The sequence below is a fragment of the Gracilinanus agilis genome, chromosome 1 (genome assembly GCF_016433145.1).
Source record: "Gracilinanus agilis isolate LMUSP501 chromosome 1, AgileGrace, whole genome shotgun sequence".
NCBI classification, from domain to species: domain Eukaryota; kingdom Metazoa; phylum Chordata; class Mammalia; order Didelphimorphia; family Didelphidae; genus Gracilinanus; species Gracilinanus agilis.
Window position 1 is genome coordinate 530,282,626 of NC_058130.1, and position 21,130 is coordinate 530,303,755.

General features: G+C 33.8%; 1 protein-coding gene across 1 annotated transcript in view; it reads left to right on the forward strand.

The window, feature by feature from the left end:
* The window catches only part of DSC1 (desmocollin 1), a 35,585-nt gene extending 16,358 nt beyond the window's left edge, over window positions 1-19,227 (forward strand). The window contains exons 7-16 of the mRNA XM_044658037.1: window positions 571-734; window positions 2,220-2,354; window positions 7,817-8,002; window positions 8,962-9,221; window positions 9,350-9,492; window positions 11,601-11,813; window positions 12,474-12,719; window positions 14,712-14,833; window positions 17,763-18,023; window positions 19,030-19,227. Coding sequence (XP_044513972.1) covers window positions 571-734; window positions 2,220-2,354; window positions 7,817-8,002; window positions 8,962-9,221; window positions 9,350-9,492; window positions 11,601-11,813; window positions 12,474-12,719; window positions 14,712-14,833; window positions 17,763-18,023; window positions 19,030-19,227 — 1,928 coding nt within the window. The remainder of the gene's footprint in view (window positions 1-570; window positions 735-2,219; window positions 2,355-7,816; window positions 8,003-8,961; window positions 9,222-9,349; window positions 9,493-11,600; window positions 11,814-12,473; window positions 12,720-14,711; window positions 14,834-17,762; window positions 18,024-19,029) is intronic.
* Window positions 19,228-21,130: the final 1,903 nt, after the last annotated feature.

Here is a 21,130-nt window from a genome sequence, read left to right on the forward strand (position 1 = left end):
CTTAGTGAGGATTGACTGGCCAAAGGTAATAACCTGGAAAAAATGAGAACCAATCCTTCTTAAAAAATTCAATTATACTTGATTTATTTTAACATTCTTTTTAAAAATTTGTGTTCCAAATTCTTACCCTTCCTCCATTACCTCCCTTACCCATTCAGAAGACAAACAATCTGAAGCAATTATACATTGTAAGTCATGCAAAACATTTCCATATTAGCCTTATGAGGAAAATAAAACAAGAAAAATAAGTAAAAAAAGTAAGCTTCAATTTGCATGCAAAGTTCATCAGTTCTATCTCTGATGGTGGAGAAGAATCACTTTTACAAATGAATAAAAACATGTAGATTAAATAAGCTTCACATGACATTAATTAAAACAGTCAGTTAACTCAAGTTCATTTTTAAAACTGTGTAAGAAGCCAAGAGCTTTCAGATTATTATCATATAAACCTCAAACATTTTATAAAAATGTCCTGGGCTTTTGAGAAGAATTATCTACAATTATATCTCAAAAAATATTAAATTCCATCACTCATTCAGTTGTTTAAGAGAATTTAATTTATCTTTACAGGTACTCCAGTGGGAAAGGTAGTGGCCACAGACAGGGATGAGCCTGACACACTACATACTAATCTGAGATATACCATTTTGAAGCAGATTCCAGAACACCCAAAGCATTTTGCAATCCATCCAGAGACGGGTGTGATATCTGCCATATTACCACCTGACAGAGAAGTAAATTATTTTTCAGTTTCCAGAGAAATTGTGTGTATGTGTGTGTTTTTGTGTATAAAATGGACAACATGATTTGTCCTCTGTGATGTTGCTTCTGGAGAAACCTTTGAGTTAGTTTGTGAGACACTTCATTGCCTGCTCTTTCAAGTCTTCTTTGTATGTTTCCAGAGTGATTGCTGCCTTGGGAAAGTCACTATCATAAGTATTATCACCTCTTCTTTCTAATTGTTTCCTTTACCTCCCAGTTTCCTTTATGAAAGTATAAAATCTTTGGTGGAATTCAGTTATTACTCATAAAATATTGGTATACTTATCTTAGTCAAATTGGTTGTGTGAGTTAGGACTGGTCCTCTTAAGATGTTAATAATTCACTCATATAATCACTATTTCTCTTACCTATGAGCAGCAAAGAAACAATAGACAAGCAACTTTTAAAATAAAACGCTGAAGACATATCAAAGGAAAAACAAATAGAAAGGCTGCACCAATGCATAGAAGAAGGGCTTTCTGGAAGAGAGGAGATAATCTATATGTTCTAAAAACACACGTTTTCATAATTGCAAAAAAACAAAGACATGAGATTCATAAATGAAAATCAAAAGTTGAAACCAAATAGGTTCTGTCAAAAGTCTGCTTGTAAAAGTGACATAAATTTCAGCAAGTCAGAATTCTTACAGTGTGATAGATCAAATTGATCAAACTCCCTGACTTATCTTGTTAGAAAGTGAGAAATGGAACAGCATTATTTAATGGAGGACGTAAGTATAGGAGACACAGCTTTTCAAGTAAAATGTAGACTATGAAAAGAGCCAGACAAAAAAGAAAATTTAAATTAAAATTTGTTGCTCAGTTTCAGCCTATGAAAATGTGTCATTAAGAATGAAAGCATTCTAAAGAATTAGGAAACTTTAAAAAAAAGAGCAGTAAATTGAATGTCACCTAAAATTTTACAAGAACCACTTAAGACTAGAATTGGGTAGTAGTTTCTGATCATCCTACTTAATTAGTATAACAAACCTTTCTCTATGAGCCTTTGTCTTGTCTTTCCAAGTGAGTTTTAAAACTCTGCCTTTGAATGAGTAATTATGCTTACATCTAATTAATTTTATAGAGACTGGCCCTAGCTGTCATATTTCTAAGTTAGTTAAGTGATGCAATGAATAGAGCACTAGACTTGGAGTCAGAAAAGCCTGAGTTCAAATTTAGCCTCAGACACATACTTAGATGTGTGACCTTAAGCAAGTCACTTAACCTCTCAGCCTTAGTTTTCTCAGTTCTAAAAGAGGGATAATAATAACATCTACTTCCCTGGATTGCTCTGAGGATCAAATGAGATAATATATGGAAAGGACTTTAGAAATCACAACATGATAGCATTATTATTATTGTCCCAAAAATGTTGTGAATTAAATTAGATGATTTTGATGATTGGTCTACTTGAAGAATAAAAACATTTCAAACTTTGACATTTCTTTTTTCCTTCAGGCATGTCCTTCATATGCAATGATTGTGGAAGCACGAGATATGGCTGGGCAGAGTTTTGGTTTATCAGCTACAACCACACTGACCATTCATATTCAAGATGAAAATGACAATGCTCCATCTTTCAAAAAAACTTCTGTAAGTTTCACACTGCACCCCTACCCCTACTCCACCTCAGAACTTGAGAAGTTTGTGAGAACATTTCTTTTGGATGACATCTGTTTAGTGCTAATGCTACATGTGGTAGTAGAATATTTCTGGGAAGGAAAATAAGACTGAGAAACATCATGAGAATTCCCTTACCTCCAAAACAATGGGTCAAAAAGACCCAGAATATTAAGCAGAATCATACCTTCCTGTTATCTTTGGAGGAATCTTTCGCTTCATGATAAGGACCCTTCTCTTCTTTCTGAAATAAATACATGAGGCTATTGACAGATGATTAGTAAGTTTGGAATACTGGGAAGTAAAAGGAATGAGGAATTCTAGAGTATCTACTATGAATCATTATACCAGTAAGCCACTGAGTCAAGGGTGAAAGAAGATAGAGGGGGAGAAATAACTAGAACAAAAGGAAGGGATCAAGAGAACAGAAGTCACAACAATACCAAGTGGCAAGTTTAGAGAAATGAGCTAGTGAGAAAGGTGAAAAGAACAGGAAGTTGTGATCAGGAAAGTGTAATTTCTAAGTTCAGTTCCACTCACAAATCCTAATGTCTAACTGAATAAAAAATATGTTTAATTATTTATTTAACTCAAGAAAGCAATGAAGTCACAGTGTCCATAATTTTGCTTCAGGGAATTAAAGGAAGAAATTACTCCCTTTATCCTTCTTACTTTCAGTCCTGGGATTTAATTGGAGAATGAAATAGTTTAATATTTGTCCTTAGGCTACATACCCATAGGAAATTTAATGAATCAAGCAATAAAAGTGGCTCACATATGTGCTATCTCAGTGTACTAAGATCAAGCTTCATTTAAATAGTATGACACAGAACATACCAATGCTATGACCTTGAGGGGAAGCAATACTCCTTCCACTTCATCGGAAACTATCTATTTTGCATAAATTTGCATGGCATTCCAAGCCTAAAAAAATCATGTTATTATAGGATGTGAAGTCTGAAAACATCTTAGAGGTCATCTAGCTGATCTCATTTCACAGGTGGGGCAAATGAAATAAAGGCACTTGCCCACAGCCACAATTAGATAATGACTAAAACAAGATTTTAAATCTGGTTTCAGATTTTTAATCCAATAATAATAATATTATTAGTATTAGCTGACATTTATATGACACTATAGTATAGTTCATAAAGCATATTATACATTTGATCTCATTTGATCTAAACTCTTTCCAGTTCATTACTTATGTCTACTTTGAAAACACAAACTTATTTAGTTATGCATTCTTGTCTCCTTATAAAAAATAAAACAAATATTTTTTCTAGTAAGGAAAAAATGCCTAATAAAGGGGATTATTATTATAATCATCTCTCCAATAATATACTCTGGTGATTATTTGTTACTTCTTACCAACACCATTAACATGTATTGAGTATTTATTATGGGTAAATAAAGGGAACTAGACATGGTTTGAAATTCAAATTGCATATCCTTGAGTATTTTAAAGATAAAGTTCACCAATGAAATAGAATTTTTCTGTATGTGCCATTTGGTCAATTATCACTTCTTGAAAATCATAATCTTAGGGGCAAGATTTTGAAGTGCATGTTTGTGATGAAGCCCATCTCCACTGCATTGACTTATAATAAGACAAATGTAGATCTAAAATAATAGAATAACAACAAATAGGAAAGGAAAGAGGAACCCCCATCCAAACAATTAATAGAAATACAAAAAATAAAAATTCAGCCAAAAAACCCCAGAAGATACTCCTTCCCATAAAATAATTAAATATGATAGAGTAAGAAAAATGGTAGCATAAATGTCCAAAAGGAAAAAGCAAGACTAGAAAAACAAAATCAATTCCTCTAAGGTTAAACAAATATTTTAAAACTTACAAAGTAGTTTAGATTCATGGGAAGATATAGATATTCTACAAAGACAAGAGTGGAAATAAGATCACGGAAGGAAAAATTAAAAAAACAAAACAAAACACAAGAATCCACAATGTGTAAAAGAGATTTTTGGAAAACCTTTATGAAGTAGTGGACTCCCTGGAGTAGAGAGTATTTCAGGCAGAAAAAATAATAGAGAACTGAAAGAAGAAATAACAGAAAAATATTTTTAAATGACAAAATTGGAAGGCAATTTCATATTCCTATAACTAAAAGAAATATAGCTAGAAGAGAAAGCATATTATATCATAAGCATATTAGAATGACATGGAATATATTATTTATCAGATTTATGTATAGGAGAAAAATCTATGAATAAACAAGAGAAAGAAAATAATGGGATATAAAATGAATAATTTTGATTACATTAAATTTTAAAAGATTTGTACAAAAAAACCTAAAAAATTCTAACATTAGAAATTTGGGTGAAAATTTTTATAGTTTTTGAGAAAAAGGTCTTATATCTAAAATACACAAAGAACTTTATCAAATTTATAAGACTATAAGCCATTCTGCAATTGATAGTCAAAAGACATGTAAAGAGTTTTGGGATGAATAAATCAAAGCTACATATCACTATCTGGAGAAAAAAAAGCTCTATATCACTACTGATTAGAGAAAGGCAAATCGAAACAACTTAGTTAAAATGATAAAAGAACAAAATGACAAATGTTGGAGGAAATGTTGAAAAATGGAGATATTAATACAATGTTGGTGGAACTGTGAATTGATCCAACCATTTTGGAGTGCTGTCTAGAATTATGGCCAGATTATACACAAAACTGTGTATACTTTTTGCCCCAACAATACAGCTATATGGTGTTTCCCAAGCTGATCAGGGAAGAGGAAAAGAACCTATATGTTCTAAAATATTTATAGCAGCCCTCTTTGTGCGAAGGAATGCACATCAATTGGGGAATGGCCTAACAGGTTATGACATATGATTGTGTTGGAATACTACTGTGAAGTAAGAATTGATGGGTATGTTAATTTTATAAAAAACTATGAAAAGCAGAACAAGCAGAACCAAAAGAACAATATATACAGCAACAGAAATGTTTTTGAAGAACCTCCAGAAAAGGAATTGCTAAATAAAAACATATATGATGGCTTAATACTACCCTCCAAGTATTTTAATTTTCTCTTCAGTTATTTTAAATGGAATTTCTCTTTCTAATTCTTCCTGCTGAGTTTTGTTAATTACAGAAGCTGGTGTAAATTTATTGTATATTCTACAACTTTGCTGAAATGATTGTTTCAGCTATTTCTTTCTTTATTTTTATTTAATTTATTTATTATATAACATATTGTTATTTATTTCATTTCATTTTAATTATTTTAACATCATTTCTATAAATTGGTGCTTTTAGAAAGTTTTATCTTATCTGTTTCTTATCATTGTACAGATAGATATATTCTCTCTAAATGTATATATATTCAATCATTTTTCATTTCTGACTCTGTAATAGAAGGACCAGAAGTCCTAAGGCTGCAGTAGTGGAATGAATGGCAAAGTTCAGGAGTCTTGAGGTTGTACCAGGAGGTTAGATGGCAGCACCTCAGGGTCTGGAATGTATAGAGGCCAGGCAGATGATAAAGCCTGAAGGATCTTAGGAGGCACTAGCAAAGTAGATTTAAGGTGACCTTTTTGTTGTTCAGTCATGTCTGACTCTTCATTTCTTCATTTGGGGTTTTCTTAGCAGAGATCCTGGAGTGGCCATTTCCTTTTCCAGCTCATTTTACATGTGAGGAAACTGAGGCAAATAGGGCTAAGTGGCTTGGCCAGCATCACAAAGCTAGTTACTCAGGACACTCCACTCCCAACTCAAGACATTTTCACTGTTTCCCATATTTAGAATTCTCTCCTTCCTCACTTCTTCCATATGTATACATGCATACATACATATATATGTGTATATATACATATATATATTTGGAAGAGAAGGGAGACAAGAAGGTATGGAATTCTCTCTATATATACATACATACATATATATGTACACATATATGTGTGTATATATGTATTCAGAAGAGAGGGAGGATGGCAAGGTTTAGAATTGCTAATTAGGATTCCTTGAGCTAGAAGGCCATCTGGGCTTTGGAATTTGGAAAGGTGAAGAAAATAAAGAAATAAAACATACTAAAGGTATAAAAAGCTATTTCATATTATGACTTGACCCTCAGTATCTATGCTCTTAATCCTTAGTCCTCATTTTTTTTCTTTAGTCTTTCTACAGCCTTTGACATTGAGTATCAACCCTTTCTTGTTGATTTTCTCTTTTCCCTAGATTTTTTAGGATGATGTTCTCTACTGGTTCTCCTCCTAGCTATCTTCCCACTCTTTAATCTTATTGGCTAAATCTTCATCTGATATCTGAAGGTGCCCCACTCCTCTCTGTCTTGGACCTCTTCTCTTCTCTCTTTATACAATTTAAACACTGTTCTCATCAGCTTCCCATGGATTCAGTAATCATTTCTCTGTAGATGAATCTCAAGTCTATTTATCCTGTCTGAACCTCTATCCTGATCTCCAGTCATCTGCTTACTGGATATCTTGAAGTGGATGTCATGTAGACATCTTAAATTCCACATATCCAAAACTCAATTCATTATCTTTCCTTTAGAACCTTCTCCATTTTACTAACTTCCTTACCACCACTCTACAGGTCATAAAGACTAACAAAGCTCTGTGTCATCCTCAACTCCTCACTCTCATCTCCCCTTGGACAATCTTTTACTGAATGCCACTGATTCTCCTTTGATGACATCTCTCTTCTGTGGTTCTTTCTTTTCACACCTGGACTATTGCAGTAGCTTGGTGGTTGATCTTCTGGGCTCAAGCCTCTCTCCACTCCAGATCATCCTCCTATGAGCATCATATCGGTCTTCCTAAGGCATATATCTTACCATGTTACTCTACTCTCCCCCCCCATTCAGTACATTCCAGGCTCCTTATCTCCAGGATGAAACATAAAATTCTTTGTTTGGCATTTAAAGTCCTGCTTTCACTGTCTTCTTTTACCTTACTCCTCAGTGACACCAACTTCCTTGCAGTTTGTTATCCAGGACACTCCAGTTCCCAACTCCAGACATTTTTGGTGGTTGTCTCCCATCCTTAGAATCTCCTTCCTCCCCTCTGCCTCTTGGCTTCCCTGGATTCCTGCAAGTCTCAGCTAAGCTTCTATCTTCTGCAAAACGTCCTTCTCAGACTTTAATATTAGTGCCTTAACTCTGAGATGATCTCTAATTTATCATGTGTGTATCTTATATCTACATAGTTGTTAGTTTGCCCCACCTGCCTCAGATTTTGAGATTCTGGGAGCAGTTACTGTTTTTGCCTTTCTTTCTACCCCAACACTTAGCATTCATTGAACCTGACACATAAGCACATAATAAAATGCTTATAAATTTAATTTGATTCTTTTGCCGACGGGTCAGGAGTAGAGGTGGGGGAGCATAACAAGCATGTTACTCTTGGAAAATATGCAGATGATGAAATTATAATAAAATTTGTTTCAGTATGTGACGGAGGTAGAAGAAAACAGAATAAATGTAGAAATTCTGCGCATGGACATAGAGGACAAGGATTTACCTAACACTCCTCATTCAAGAGCAAAATATATTATCCTAAGAGGAAATGAAAATGGACAGTTCAAAATCACCACTGATCCCAAAACAAATTCAGGAGTCTTATGCGTAGTCAAGGTAAATACATTGAAATGATAAGGATATATTTTTATTATTCTTCTTCTATATCTAGATTGTGATTTCAAATTATACATATAATTTTATAATTTATATCTATGCAAAATACCTATAGAGTTAATTAAATTATGATGACTTGTTCCATTGCAAGAATCCTACAGAATAGGCAAGAGAGGCACTGCAGTCTGTACAGTGAATTTCCAACAGATCCCTTTGAGTATTTGAATGTGATAAATTATATTTTCAGTATTTGGGGGGTTTACTTCAAAAATTCAAAGTGTGTGTGGTTCTTTTTTTCTCTTTTCTTTTTAAAAATCTCTTCACTACCATCTTAAAATCAATACTATGTATTGGTTCTAAGACAGAATAGTGGCAAGGACTAGGCAATGGGGGTAAGTGTCTTGCCCAGGGTCACACATCTAGGAAGTCTCTGAGGCCAGATTTAAACCCAGGACCTCCCATTTCTCAGTTTGGCTCTCAATCCACTGAGCCACCTAACTGACCCTGTATGTATGGTTCTTTAAATAATTACTAGATCTCCCTGTTCTACTGGGGTTATGCTTTCTTAATGGTTTGTGCCTTTTGCATGAAAAAATGGAAAGCAACATAATGTGGAATGTCTGACTCTTAAAACTACAGTGTCCTATCACTTCTTCAACATGTTTATTCATGATTAAGAACAGATTAAAATAAAAGAAGTCTGGGGCTTACCAGTCAAACTTAAGAACTAACATGGCAAAACAAACATTTGCCTAAATCCAATAAACTTATGTTGGAAAGTCTTCAGGTATAATTAGGTGGCCAATTAGTTTCTAATTAGCTTTTATTTTGAACATACCTTTGTATCCAGTTCCATAATTTTTCCTTTTTTGTTTGCTATGCTTTAGAAATTAAAATACAAATGGCAAATGGGCCTGCTATGCATTTTTTTTACTAACAAGATATGTTTTATTGAACAGCCACTGGATTATGAAGCCAATCACCAAGTTATTTTACAAGTTGGAGTAGTTAATGATTCTGAATTCTCTAAAGGAACAAACAACAGAGGTGTCACAACTTGCACTACTGTTGTCACTGTCAATGTCAAAAATGCTGATGAGGGACCTGAATGCCAGCCTCCAGTCACAGTTATCGAGTCTCAAGATGGTATGCCGGCTGGGAAAGAAATCTTGGGATATAAAGCACGGGACCCAGAAACTTCCAATAGTGAAGGCTTGACGTACGTAACATTTAAATCATATTTATTTTTAATTTCATGTGTTCTTAAGCATGGAATATGGGGAAAAAGGAATGCTTTCCCTATAATGATAAATCTAAAAATAAATAATTTCATATCTGCTAATTTAGGTATAAGATGTTACAAGATGAAGATCATTGGTTTGAAATGGATAAAAACACAGGGAACTTGAAAACAACTAAAACCCTGGACAGAGAGTCAGAATTTGTAAAAAACAACCAATATAACATCACAGTGCTTGCAGTAGACAAAAGTAAGTATCATATATGACAAATATAATATGTTACTGAACTGCACAGTTGGGAGATTTCAGAAATTATCTACCTTAGATAGTAGATAATATAGACTGTTCTTGAACAGAAATCCCTCCTACAACATCCCTGGCAGGTTGTCATCCAACCTTCCCTTGACGAGCAATTCTGATGAGGAGCCCACTATTTCTGAAAGCAGCTGATTTCATTTTGGGGACAGCTCTATTTTTCAGGAAGCTTTTCCTTATAGAGGAGCCTGAATGTGACTTTTCGCCATCACCATTCAAATCCTGCCCTCTGGAGCTAAATAGAACCATTTTGCTTATAGTGTGGGAGTATGGATCGAAAGAAATGGATGTGAGATTCTGGTACTGATACGTTTATACTTTAGTTTCTCTGGAAAGGGCAGTTCATCTCTTTAAGATTCAATCTCCTTATTTTTAAAAATGGGAAAATTGCACAACCAATTTCACGTCACCATTTTAAGAATATTGTCTAAACCATAAAGCATTATAGAATTTGTGAGTTGTTATTAGAGAATATAATTATCCTTTAAGCATTTGAAGGCAGTTATAATATACTTTTTTTAAATTTTAAACCCTTAACTTTCTGTGTATTGACTTATAGGTGGAAGATTGGTAAGGGTAGGCAATGGGGGTCAAGTGACTTGCCCAGGGTCACATAGCTGGGAAGTGTCTGAGGCCAGATTTGAACCTAGGACCTCCCATCTCTAGGCCTGGCTCTCAATCCACTGAGCTACCCAGCTGCCCCCTATAGCTTTTACATTTTTAAAGGAGAAATTAAATGAAATTTGGAGGTAGTACAAAATTCATGGGTCCAATGTGTATACTGATTTGTCATTACACTCTGATATAAATATAAAGTCCAGGGACAAACTTTTCATAACAAGTGAGACATGATCTTAAAATGGATGATTTTATAAGATTGAGGAGAGTGATTTCCCAATAGTTCTCTTATCAGAATGATGGAAAAATAATATTTATTGTGTTGTTAAATCTGAAATCTACAATTAAATCTAAATATTGCCTTGTATAATTTTTATTTTAAGATTCGGTTAACCAGAAAATGGGTTATAGTCACATGTAATTGAAAGCAAAAGCTTTTATAATGTATTCAAAATAACATGGATTATTTCACATATATTTATAGATATTATTACATATAGATGGCTAATTTCCAAGTAAGAAAGAACAGTAAGTGAATCAATCAGTTGTACCTACATTTGTTCAATTCTCAGAACTAAAACTTTAGTTTGACGATTTATGATTTGGCCACAGATGAATATGAAAAGTTTCACCCTCTATTGTTACATGTGAGTAATTTATTTATCAATAGTCTTTGATCCTGTTCAGCTCTATTAGCTACATAGAAATCTAAAATATAAACGAAGAATCATAGATGTTAGATATGGACCAGTAAGGGACCTTAAGATGATTGAGTCTCATATCATTATAAATTTGTTGTACTTGATTTCTCATTCAGTCATAGCAACAATAAAATATACTTAAAATTAGGTAAAATTCCCATATTTAGTGAAAAAGAGGAAAATGATTAAAATGTATTTTTGAATTTACCTTGAGCCTTCATTAATTTTTATGAACTTTATGAATTTTTTTTTCAATTTTTACACCAAGTCTTTCAAGATCGGCTGGTCTGCCTTCTGTTTTACATTCATTGGAGACACTTTCTCCCCAAATTAAGTCCCCAAGAAATTAGATGATTCATGGGAAAACATAGTGCTATTGAGTGCCAAAGGTTAATAATAATACTAATTATTATTAATAATAATAACAATCACTTTTATATATTATCTACTATCTGCTAGGTACTCAGATAAGCAACTTATAAATATTATCTCATTAGATTCTCACAACAATCCTGGGGGTATTACCCCCTTTTTTCAGTTTAGGAAATTGAGGGAAATAGATAGTAAGTTTCTGAGGATTTGAACTGAGGTCTTTCTGACTCTAGACCCAGCACTTTATCCATTGTGCTGCCCCAATTTTCTTATTATAGATCAATCTATTGATTTGTTGTACTATTAATGAATTGAAGCAATTCTTTTTCATCTAAGAAATTGTTGTTTCAGTTGGCAGATCTTGTACTGGGACACTGGTGATCCGTCTGGAAGATATAAATGACCATCCACCTGTAATTAAGGAAAATGTGACAATTTGCCGTCATGGGGATGAAAGCGCTGTAATAGAAGCTTTCGATCGTGATGGGCCAACAAATGGTCCACCTTTCGACTTTCAGTTGGATAATTTAGCTAGTAGACATTGGATACTTAGGAGAAAAAGTGGTAGGTAAAAATGTAAAATATTTCTACTTGTAATTTACTGGAAATCTCTATCTTTTCTTATTATGAAAATTGTTAGCATTTGCTTGTAATGATCTCAGATATGAAAAAAGGATAAATAAGTGTTATTTAAAAAGCAATGTTGGGGGCAGGTGGATGCCTCAGTGGGTAAAGGACCAGGCTTGGAGATGTGGGATTCTAGATTCAAATCTAGCCTCAAATCCTTCCTAGCTATGTGACCTTAGGCAAGTCATTTAACCCCTATTGCCTGGTCCTTACCCCTCTTCTGCCTTGGAACCAATACATAGTATTAATTCTAAGAAAGCACAATGGTTCTACTTCTCTACTCTGCAAATCCTCTAATGAATATGGTTTTTAAAGACTTAAATTTGCTAATATATTTATATAGAAATATGTAGGGGTTTTGTTTGTTTGTTTTGCTAATGTTTAAACACTAACATTAGAGAGAGCCTGAGCTTTTCTTCAAAAGTTAAGGGAGAATATTATTATTTCTTTTATCCTAAAAAAGAATGAATGACCTCAAATAAAAATGCCCACCTGACTGTCTTTTTCCTTAAGAATTTTCATCAAAGTACACAACTTGTTTATTAATTTGCATTGAAAGATCTTGTTAATGTCAGGTCAATATTTCCCTTCTCCCAGGTACAACTGCAATAATTCAGCCCCAGGAAGGTCTCAAGAGTGATTATTATTCAGTCCCCATTAGAATAAATGATCGACATGGCAATGGTCAAGTGACTCACTTAAAAGTCAGATTGTGTGATTGTACTTTACCAAGCGATTGTAAGATGAACCCTCATAGTCAGGTGAGAGATATATCACCTCCAAATATACATCTTGGAAGGTGGGCGATCCTTTCAATGGTGCTGGGCTCTGCAATGCTGTTATGTAAGTACAATTATTTACCTTGCCTTTTCTCAAATTAAATTAAATTAAATTGCTGTTTATGTGTGACCATTAATACCTTTGCATAATATCATCCAATTTATGAACTTCTATAGAAAAACAAAATTATAGAACTAGAGAGGGACTTAGAGTTTATCTAATCCAATCCTCTCATTTTATTGATGGAAACTTGGGTCTAGGCTTTACAGTCATCCCCTTGAGGGAGATGACTGTAAAATTACTTTTTTAAAATCTACTATTAATCTTTTCCCACTCTGAGGCATTGGACAGCTCTGACTGTCATGTTTGGGGAGTATTTGTATTCTACTAAACCAAAAAAAAAGGGGGGGACCTCATTTTGTTATTTCTTAGGAATGTTTATGTGAGTCACATAGATGATCTCCTAGCCATGACCCTAGGGCTACTTATCATCCTCTTTAAGGGAAAAAAAAAAGAAGATACATTCTTGATTGAGTATGCTATTTGAATTCTGTCCTACTATCCATGGCAGGAACTATAGTCTTCTTTAGAACTACGGTTATTGATATACGAACTAATGGTTATTGATATACGAACTAATGATTTTGTTCAGATAAATTTAAAGGTAAGAGTCTAGCCTGTGGCTCATGGGTCTGTTATGGCATCATAAAGATCATCTGTGTAATCCTGGCAAGTCACTCAACTGATTTCTCTAGGCCTCTGTTTTTCTCATTTATAAAATGGGAATAACTTGAAGTACCTATCTTACAGGTCTTCATAAGGTAGAGTCTTCATATAATGTGTTTATAAAACACTTTGCGAACTTTAAAACAGAATATGAAATCAGCTATTATTATTTAAATGGCTGATAGTTTAATTTTGCATTTTTCCAGATTGTATATGTATATAATTTTAATAACCATTTTCTGATATTTAATAATTTAATTTTAAGATTAATTTGCTCCAATGAATACTTTCAAATCCTATAATTATTTATATTTTCCTATACAGTTTCCTTAAACCAACAAAAAAAAGTTGAAACCATCTCTCCAAGGCTTTTGGAGCATGCAATTTTTAAATTAATTTTATTTTTAAAACTTGAAACTGATTGAGAACTTAGAGGGATGGGGAGGAATCAAGAATAAAACAGAAAGTAAGAGGGAGACTGGGATGGTGTAGCAGATGGTGGAGACAGTCCTATGTCAAATGCTCCCAAAAAGAAACATGTGATAGTAGTGGAAATATGAGAGGATCTGGAATCTAATCTCATCTCTTCTACTTACTACCTACCACCTCTGTGACCTTGGAGTGGGTGTTAATCTTCTCCTCAAAGGAGAATATCCAGAAAAGATATGCTGTGAATTTCTGAAAACAACAGTAATTTAACTCAAAAGCTGGAAACTGTCTAATACTTTGAAAGATGTGTGATATTATTCACGTGGGTATTTCTATGCCAACCAAAATTCCTCTTTTCTTTTTCATATGTGATTTTTCCTCCATTGTTTTCTCATAAATCACTTAGAGAGAAGTAATATACTGGAGGACTTACTACTATTCTTTTAGTAGCTTGGCATATCAATGTGGCCTTTAAGTTGCCTATGAAATAGCACTGAACATTGAAGCTAAATTTTCTCTTTTCTTGGCCCTAGTGCTTTTAACTGTTTTGTTATGTATCTTGTAAAGGATCTAATTGACTTCATTACCAATGAATAGCATTAATTAATCCATGGTCAGATTCTATATTTTTATTTAACTTTTAATGATATTTTAGTTATATGATAGCTATTGTCTGACTGAACTATAGAAACTAAAATATATGAATTAATTTGTTAACTTATTTTTGTAAAGTTCATGACTATTTTTCTCAAAGTGGCTCCACTAATAAGAAATTAGTTCTTTTTAATTTGAAAGAGGTAGAAAAGTACTTAAGAAGAAATTAGAGTTCTACCAATAAGAGAAGTCTGTCCAATAAAATTTTAAATAAACAGAAGATTTAACTCAAGTATTTTGTTTTAGGTTCCCTCTTTGCCTGCTTCTGTGTTACCACTCAGAAGCCAGTACAAAAATGCTTTCCAGAAGATATAGCTCAACAGAATTTAATAGTATCAAACACAGAAGCCCCAGGAGAAGAAGTGACGGTAAATATTTTTTAATCTTTTTTGTTTGTTTTTGATTGTATGATTAACTGCAAAGTGAAATTCAATGATCTCCTTTAATTGCTCATATGTTCTATAATTTATCATGAGAGAGTATATAAATACGGTACCTTGGCTCAATTCTTCAGGAACATAGGATATTGGGGAAAATTATTGAGCTTCTTTTCCTCTCACATAGCTATAATTGAAGTAAATGGTTGGTGAAAAGCATAGCTTAAACTAAAATGCAGTGTCTCAATTTACAGATGAAATGAGGAAACCCACTTTGAGGCACATAGCAGTTATGGGACCAGCCCTTAACTACACATTGAGTATAAGAGTTTGGGATTGGAATTTAGGTCTTCCACAATTCCTAGTTCAGAACTTTTCACTAAACTTTCTTTCACTTCAAGTTGCACTCTACTAGTCATTTACACTGTGAGGGAGATACTACAGTGTAGTAAAATGACAATGATACCTCCTAGGGTTATTGCAAGGCACAAATGAGATTCTAAATATAATATAATATATATATATATATGTATATATATATATATAGGTAGGCTTTGGGGGACTCTAGAGTCAAGTGAAGGGTTTCTTTGTTTCTGAAGGATGGTCTAGTTGTGCTTATAGGAAGCATGAAAGGAGCCAGTGGATAGAGAGAGATTTAAGATTAGAGAAGGAAAGGGAATGATTGAAGGGGCCATGCTTGCTAGGAAGAAAAGTGTGGGACATTTTTCTATAACTTAGAGTTTTAGAGGGTTTCTGAGGGTGCTGAAAGATTCAGTGACTTTTCCAAGGTCACACCACCAGCATGTGGCAGAGACAAGACTAGATCCCAGTCTAGAACTCTATCCATGGTACCAGGCTGCCTCTCTAGTTATAAACCTGTTCTGGTCAATAAACACTTGAGATTTTTAAGTTTTTACCTACTAAGCTTACTTCATAGCTGGAGTATTACAATAGCTTCTTACCAATCTTCTAGGCTCTCCCAAAGTCTAATATGCTTTAGCTGTACCTCCTAGATTAATTTTACCAGGATCATAGATTAGGACTAGAAGGCACCACAGAGGTCCAATGAGTCCCCTATTTTCAGTAAAGAAGAAGCGTAGTGTGAAGTTGGGGACTTGAACAGAGGGGAACACTTTTTCAAACCTGTGGAGTATGAGATAGTTAATCAGTAAATAGAAGAGTAGGCCTGCCAAGCAGTAGTGAAGGCTCCTTGGATCTAATACAGTACAAATTTGTAGTTGTTTAAATCATTCTGATGTCTTGAGTCTCCAGCAAAGCTTAGTAGCCTAGGAAATAGCGAGAAAGAACAGAATGGGGTGGATTATCAGGAATAAGGTTATTAAGTCATTCAAAATCGAAGATTAAGTGATTAGGGTGGTTTAGCTGGAGAAGAGAAGGTTCAGGCAAAATTGATCATTTTCTGCAATTACTTTTAGGTTGTTTTGTAGGATAGGGATTGGATTTGCTTTTTGGTCAATCTAGAGTACAGAACCAGGAGAAAAGAAGAGAAATCACAAAGAATCAGTTAGGCTCTGATGTAATGATAAACTTCTAAACAGTCATACAAAAGTCCAATGGAAGGAAATAGTGGTTTCCCTCTTCATTGGAGGCTTTAAAGTAGAGGCTGGATGATCACTTATTAAGTATCTTATAGTGGGTAATTCTTTTAATTACAGGTTAGAATAGATGGCCACTGAGATCCCTTCCCACTCCAAACTGATGTGATTCTGAGGCCACAGAATTCTCTTTTTATTAGACAATAACACTTTTCTTTGTTTCATATGATATTATTTGTTTTAAATATTTTGGTTCCTTTTTGAGGTTTACTTATTCTTGCTTTATCGTCCTCTTTGTTGGTTAATCTTCTTTATGTACTTTTAATATTTTTGGCTTTTACTGAGGAATGGTCTCAAATTTTTTGCTGTTTAAGTCCTTTTCTTATATTTTCCTTTCATCTTGACCCTTTCCTTCCACTGCTGCACAGACTGGGGTCCTTTACCCTGTGGACCTGCCAGGGTCCCTGCCCTAAATAGCCTCATGGAGGAGAGGATTGACTGGTTCCATGTGGTTTTCCAGTCCTCTTTTTCATTACTGTGAATGTTGCTCCTCTCTAGCCTCTGGCACTGAGTGTTCTCCCTACATATTCCTTCATTGACCTTTCCTCTTTTGCTTCACAAGGCAGGCAGATCTACTATGAGTGTCTACTGCTTTTTGTAGGATGAGGTGAGGATAGGGGAGATGTTTTAGGTGGAAATACCACAGTCATGGGAGAGATTTACATTGTGGTCCCCAGTAAGAAGGCTAAGAAGTGACTCATGCTCATTGTGGCAGACGTGTAGATTTGTTTGGGAGAGTGACACCGAGTGAGGGCTCTTTATGTTAAAAGGTTCTAGTGTTAATTTATGAGCTTTCTTTTTTTAAAATTTGTGTGGGAGTGGGAGGGTCTACCTTTAGTCTTACAGGATGAGCTGTCATTCCTATACTATCTTCCATCTAATTATTTTATTTTGAGGTTTAACATTGAATGTATTTATATAAAGCTTCCATTCTACTTTCTTGCCAATTGTGTGATCCAGCATATTATTTTTGGAATAATAGTTTGACTTCAAGTAAATGTATCTTTGCCTTTTGTAGATAATATAAAGTCTTTTTAATTCTATGGAAATAACAACAAAACACCAAATTGTTCATTTACTGTGAGTTTAGGGCTTTTTTTTGTTCATAGATATTTATCATACTGAACATTTTAAAGGGTCCTTGTTTCATTATTTTCATTATTAGGATTTTAAGCAAAAAATCAAGACATAAACTTATGAATCTCATGCTTTTATGTTATTATAAATGAAACATCAAATGAAAACATATGGAATGAATAAAAAATTAACTGTTATTTGATATTCTTACAAAATTTTATTTTCAGGAAGCAAATATTAGACTTCCCACACAAACTACAAACATTTGTGAGCCAATTATCTCTGTTGGGACACTTGGTGGACAAGGAACCAAAACTGGTGGACAGCAAAGTTTTGAGATGGTCAAAGGAGGTTATACTTTAGAATCAACTAAAAGTGGAGGACATCAAACACTGGAATCATACAAAGGATCAGGACAGGGGTTGGGGGATAATGGAAGATATGCCTATACTGACTGGCACAGTTTTACACAACCACGTCTTGGTGAAGTAAGCTCTTATTATCCCAAGTTTACATTATTTGTGTGTGTGTGTGTGTGTGTGTGTGTGTGTGTGTGTGTGAGTGTGATGCCAGTGTGATCATCTATATAATAGACATTTGGGGATTTGATGCTGCTGGTCATCTGTTACTATCAATTGCATTTTGCCAGTTTCTTGTGATTTTAAGGCTTATAACACATGGTTTCCTTGATTTATCTTCAGCAAAAAATTTTAACATCACTTTTTAAAGAGGTACTCAACAAGGGTATCAAATGTAACTATGCGCAGGCTTGTTTTAGTAAAGGAAAAACATTTGGCATCTTTCTTGCTTCAATACTAGCAATACCATCAAATTAAATAAGGTTTATATGGTCATAAGCTTATCATAATTATAAATATGTTTGATGCATTTAGGATAAGCATCTGGAACTAAAGTACATAGTTCACAATTGTAATATATGTAGCCATCAACTGCTTTCAGTGATAGATGGGGAACTCAGAATTCCATTCAACATCAGCAAATTACTTCAACCAGATGGCTAATGACAAGATTATTTTGGTTTTTCATTTTTCTTTTTGGTTAATATACAGATTTGTCATCCAATGTAGACATTATCCTGTTTGAAACATTCAATTATAGTTCTATAGCTCCATGTAAACATCATCTACCCCACATAATCTGTCCTGGTTATGTGAGGCACTTATTTATTTAGCAAACAAAAATACCTCTCAAGTATTCGTGAATTTAATTGAAAAAAATGCGAGTTTTATAATAGATATATAATTTAATTTATATCTTTGTAAATCACTGGAAACATTTATTTGCTAAATATTTATTTGAAATATGAATATAATTTAGACCAATCATGTGCATTTTTTATATGTAGGAATCCATTAGAGGACACACTCTGATTAAAAATTAAACAATAAAAGGTAAATCAAAGAAATTATTTTTATGCGAATATGTTTGGTGTTTTAAGAAAAATAATAATAATTATGTTTTCTTCTTCTACAGAAGGTGTATCTCTGTGGACAGGATGAAGAGCACAAGCATTCTAAAGACTATGTCCTTTCATATAACTATGAAGGAAAAGGATCTGTAGCTGGCTCTGTAGGCTGTTGCAGTGATCGTCAGGATGAAGAGGGACTTGAGTTTTTAGATCATCTGGAACCCAAATTTAGGACATTAGCAAAGACATGCATAAATAAATAAAGAAGAAGGCAGTGGGGTGTTGTGGAAAGAGTCCATTATTTGGAGTCAAACAACTGGGATCAAAACCTGATTTGTTATTTTAGTAGCCCATGCTACCTTGAGGAGGTCAATGAAATCAACTGTCTGTTAAGAGCTTTGCAAATACTAACACAGTATATAAGTGTGAACTAATACTAGTATTATTAAGCTATAACTTCTCTGTGCCTCAGATACCTCATATGCATAATGAGGATTTTGGTTGGTCCTTTCTAGCTCTAAATCTTATGATCCTAGTGATGACTGTAAATGATTCTTCAAAAGTTTGTCACGGGTTGTAAGTTGAAATTTTTGTCAGCATCTATTCTCTCTCTCCTTCCCTCCCTTTCTCCCTCCCACAGCCCCTCTCAAAGTTAAATTTCCTCAAGGTTTGATTCATTAGTTTTCATTTAAAGGTTATCAGTTATTTCTTTTCTTAATATATACACAAAACAATATTTTCCTTTCTTTTATCACAGAACAGAGAGGCGACGATCCACTTAGAATGTTTTGTATAACCTTGAACCCTGTGTATCTTTTCTACAAATAGAGATGCTTGGGAAATGAATAGATTGTCAAGGGTAGTGAAATGTAAGATTTTAAGTTTGTTTGATATAAAGGACATCATCTCACTTTGATTTAGTGAATATTGATGTTAGAATTTTTATAACCAATAAAATAAGAAGTGTGAAATATTGGAGTAGTCCGGGAAACAGGAAGATCTGGGTTCAAGACTCACTTCTGACATATAATGGCTATGTGCAAGTCACTTAGCTTCTCAGTGCCTTAGACAAACACTCACAAACTATATATTGTAGAGAAAGTATACATACTTGCATAGTGGAGAGAATTTCCTCTCCCGAGTATTCTTTTTACCAATGAAATCACAGCTCTAATCTCTTACCTAATAACTGCCAATATTCCTTGGGGGATTCTTTGACTACAGACGAAGGTCATCTTCAAGCACTTTGCCCCAGAGGGCTGAGCTTGCCTAGAAATGAGTGCAACTCTCCTTTTTATATCTTCATAGCTCTGAATTTTTATCAGTAGAACATGGCACGAGTAATTTATTAAATCCTTCTATTTACAAGGCAATGAGTAGAAAAATGCAAAATAAGATAAGAACCTCAGGATTATTGAAGTGTCCTTACTTCAGTCAGAGAAATGAAAGCAAAAACCAATTTTGAAGTTTTTGCACAAAAGGAAAAGATTTAAAACTGGCATGTATATATGTAAAATAATTTAAGTGAATACTTTTTAAAGTTTTAAATTTCTTGATTACACAGCAGTCCAGAAAAGAGCACAGTTATTTTAAACAAATATTTGTTAAGAGATTTTATTATTAGACTTGAAATATCTATGGATAAAAACTGTAAATGTCATGGAGATGGTTTTCTGTCTAGGAAAAAAAAAAAGATTTTTCTTTGTTAAGTGGTTAGATAGTGAATAGAGTGCCTGCTTGAACTTTTTATTTCTGTTGCCTCATTTCTCCTCAATGGCAATTCCTAGTCTAGTTCCTTAGAATGAAAATAAAGATTAGAACAGAAGAGAGAAATCTATTTTCCCCATCACACATATTACTCAGTGCCTTAAATACAATATCATATATGTTATTATTCATGTTACATGTGAAATAACATTTTTAAAACACACAGGTAAGATATAACAAATGGGACAATTAAAACTGACTTGTCACACTAAAAACATTTCAAAAGGCACTTTTATATTGATTAGCACTGTGATCCTGAGGAAAGATGATAATACTGATAGGAACATAGTAAGGGTTAATTAGCAACATGAAAAGCTAATTGCATGGAATTTTGTGGAGAAAACTTTCTGAATAGAAAGAAAAAGGTAACTACTGCAACTTTAATTTATTTCCAGCTTG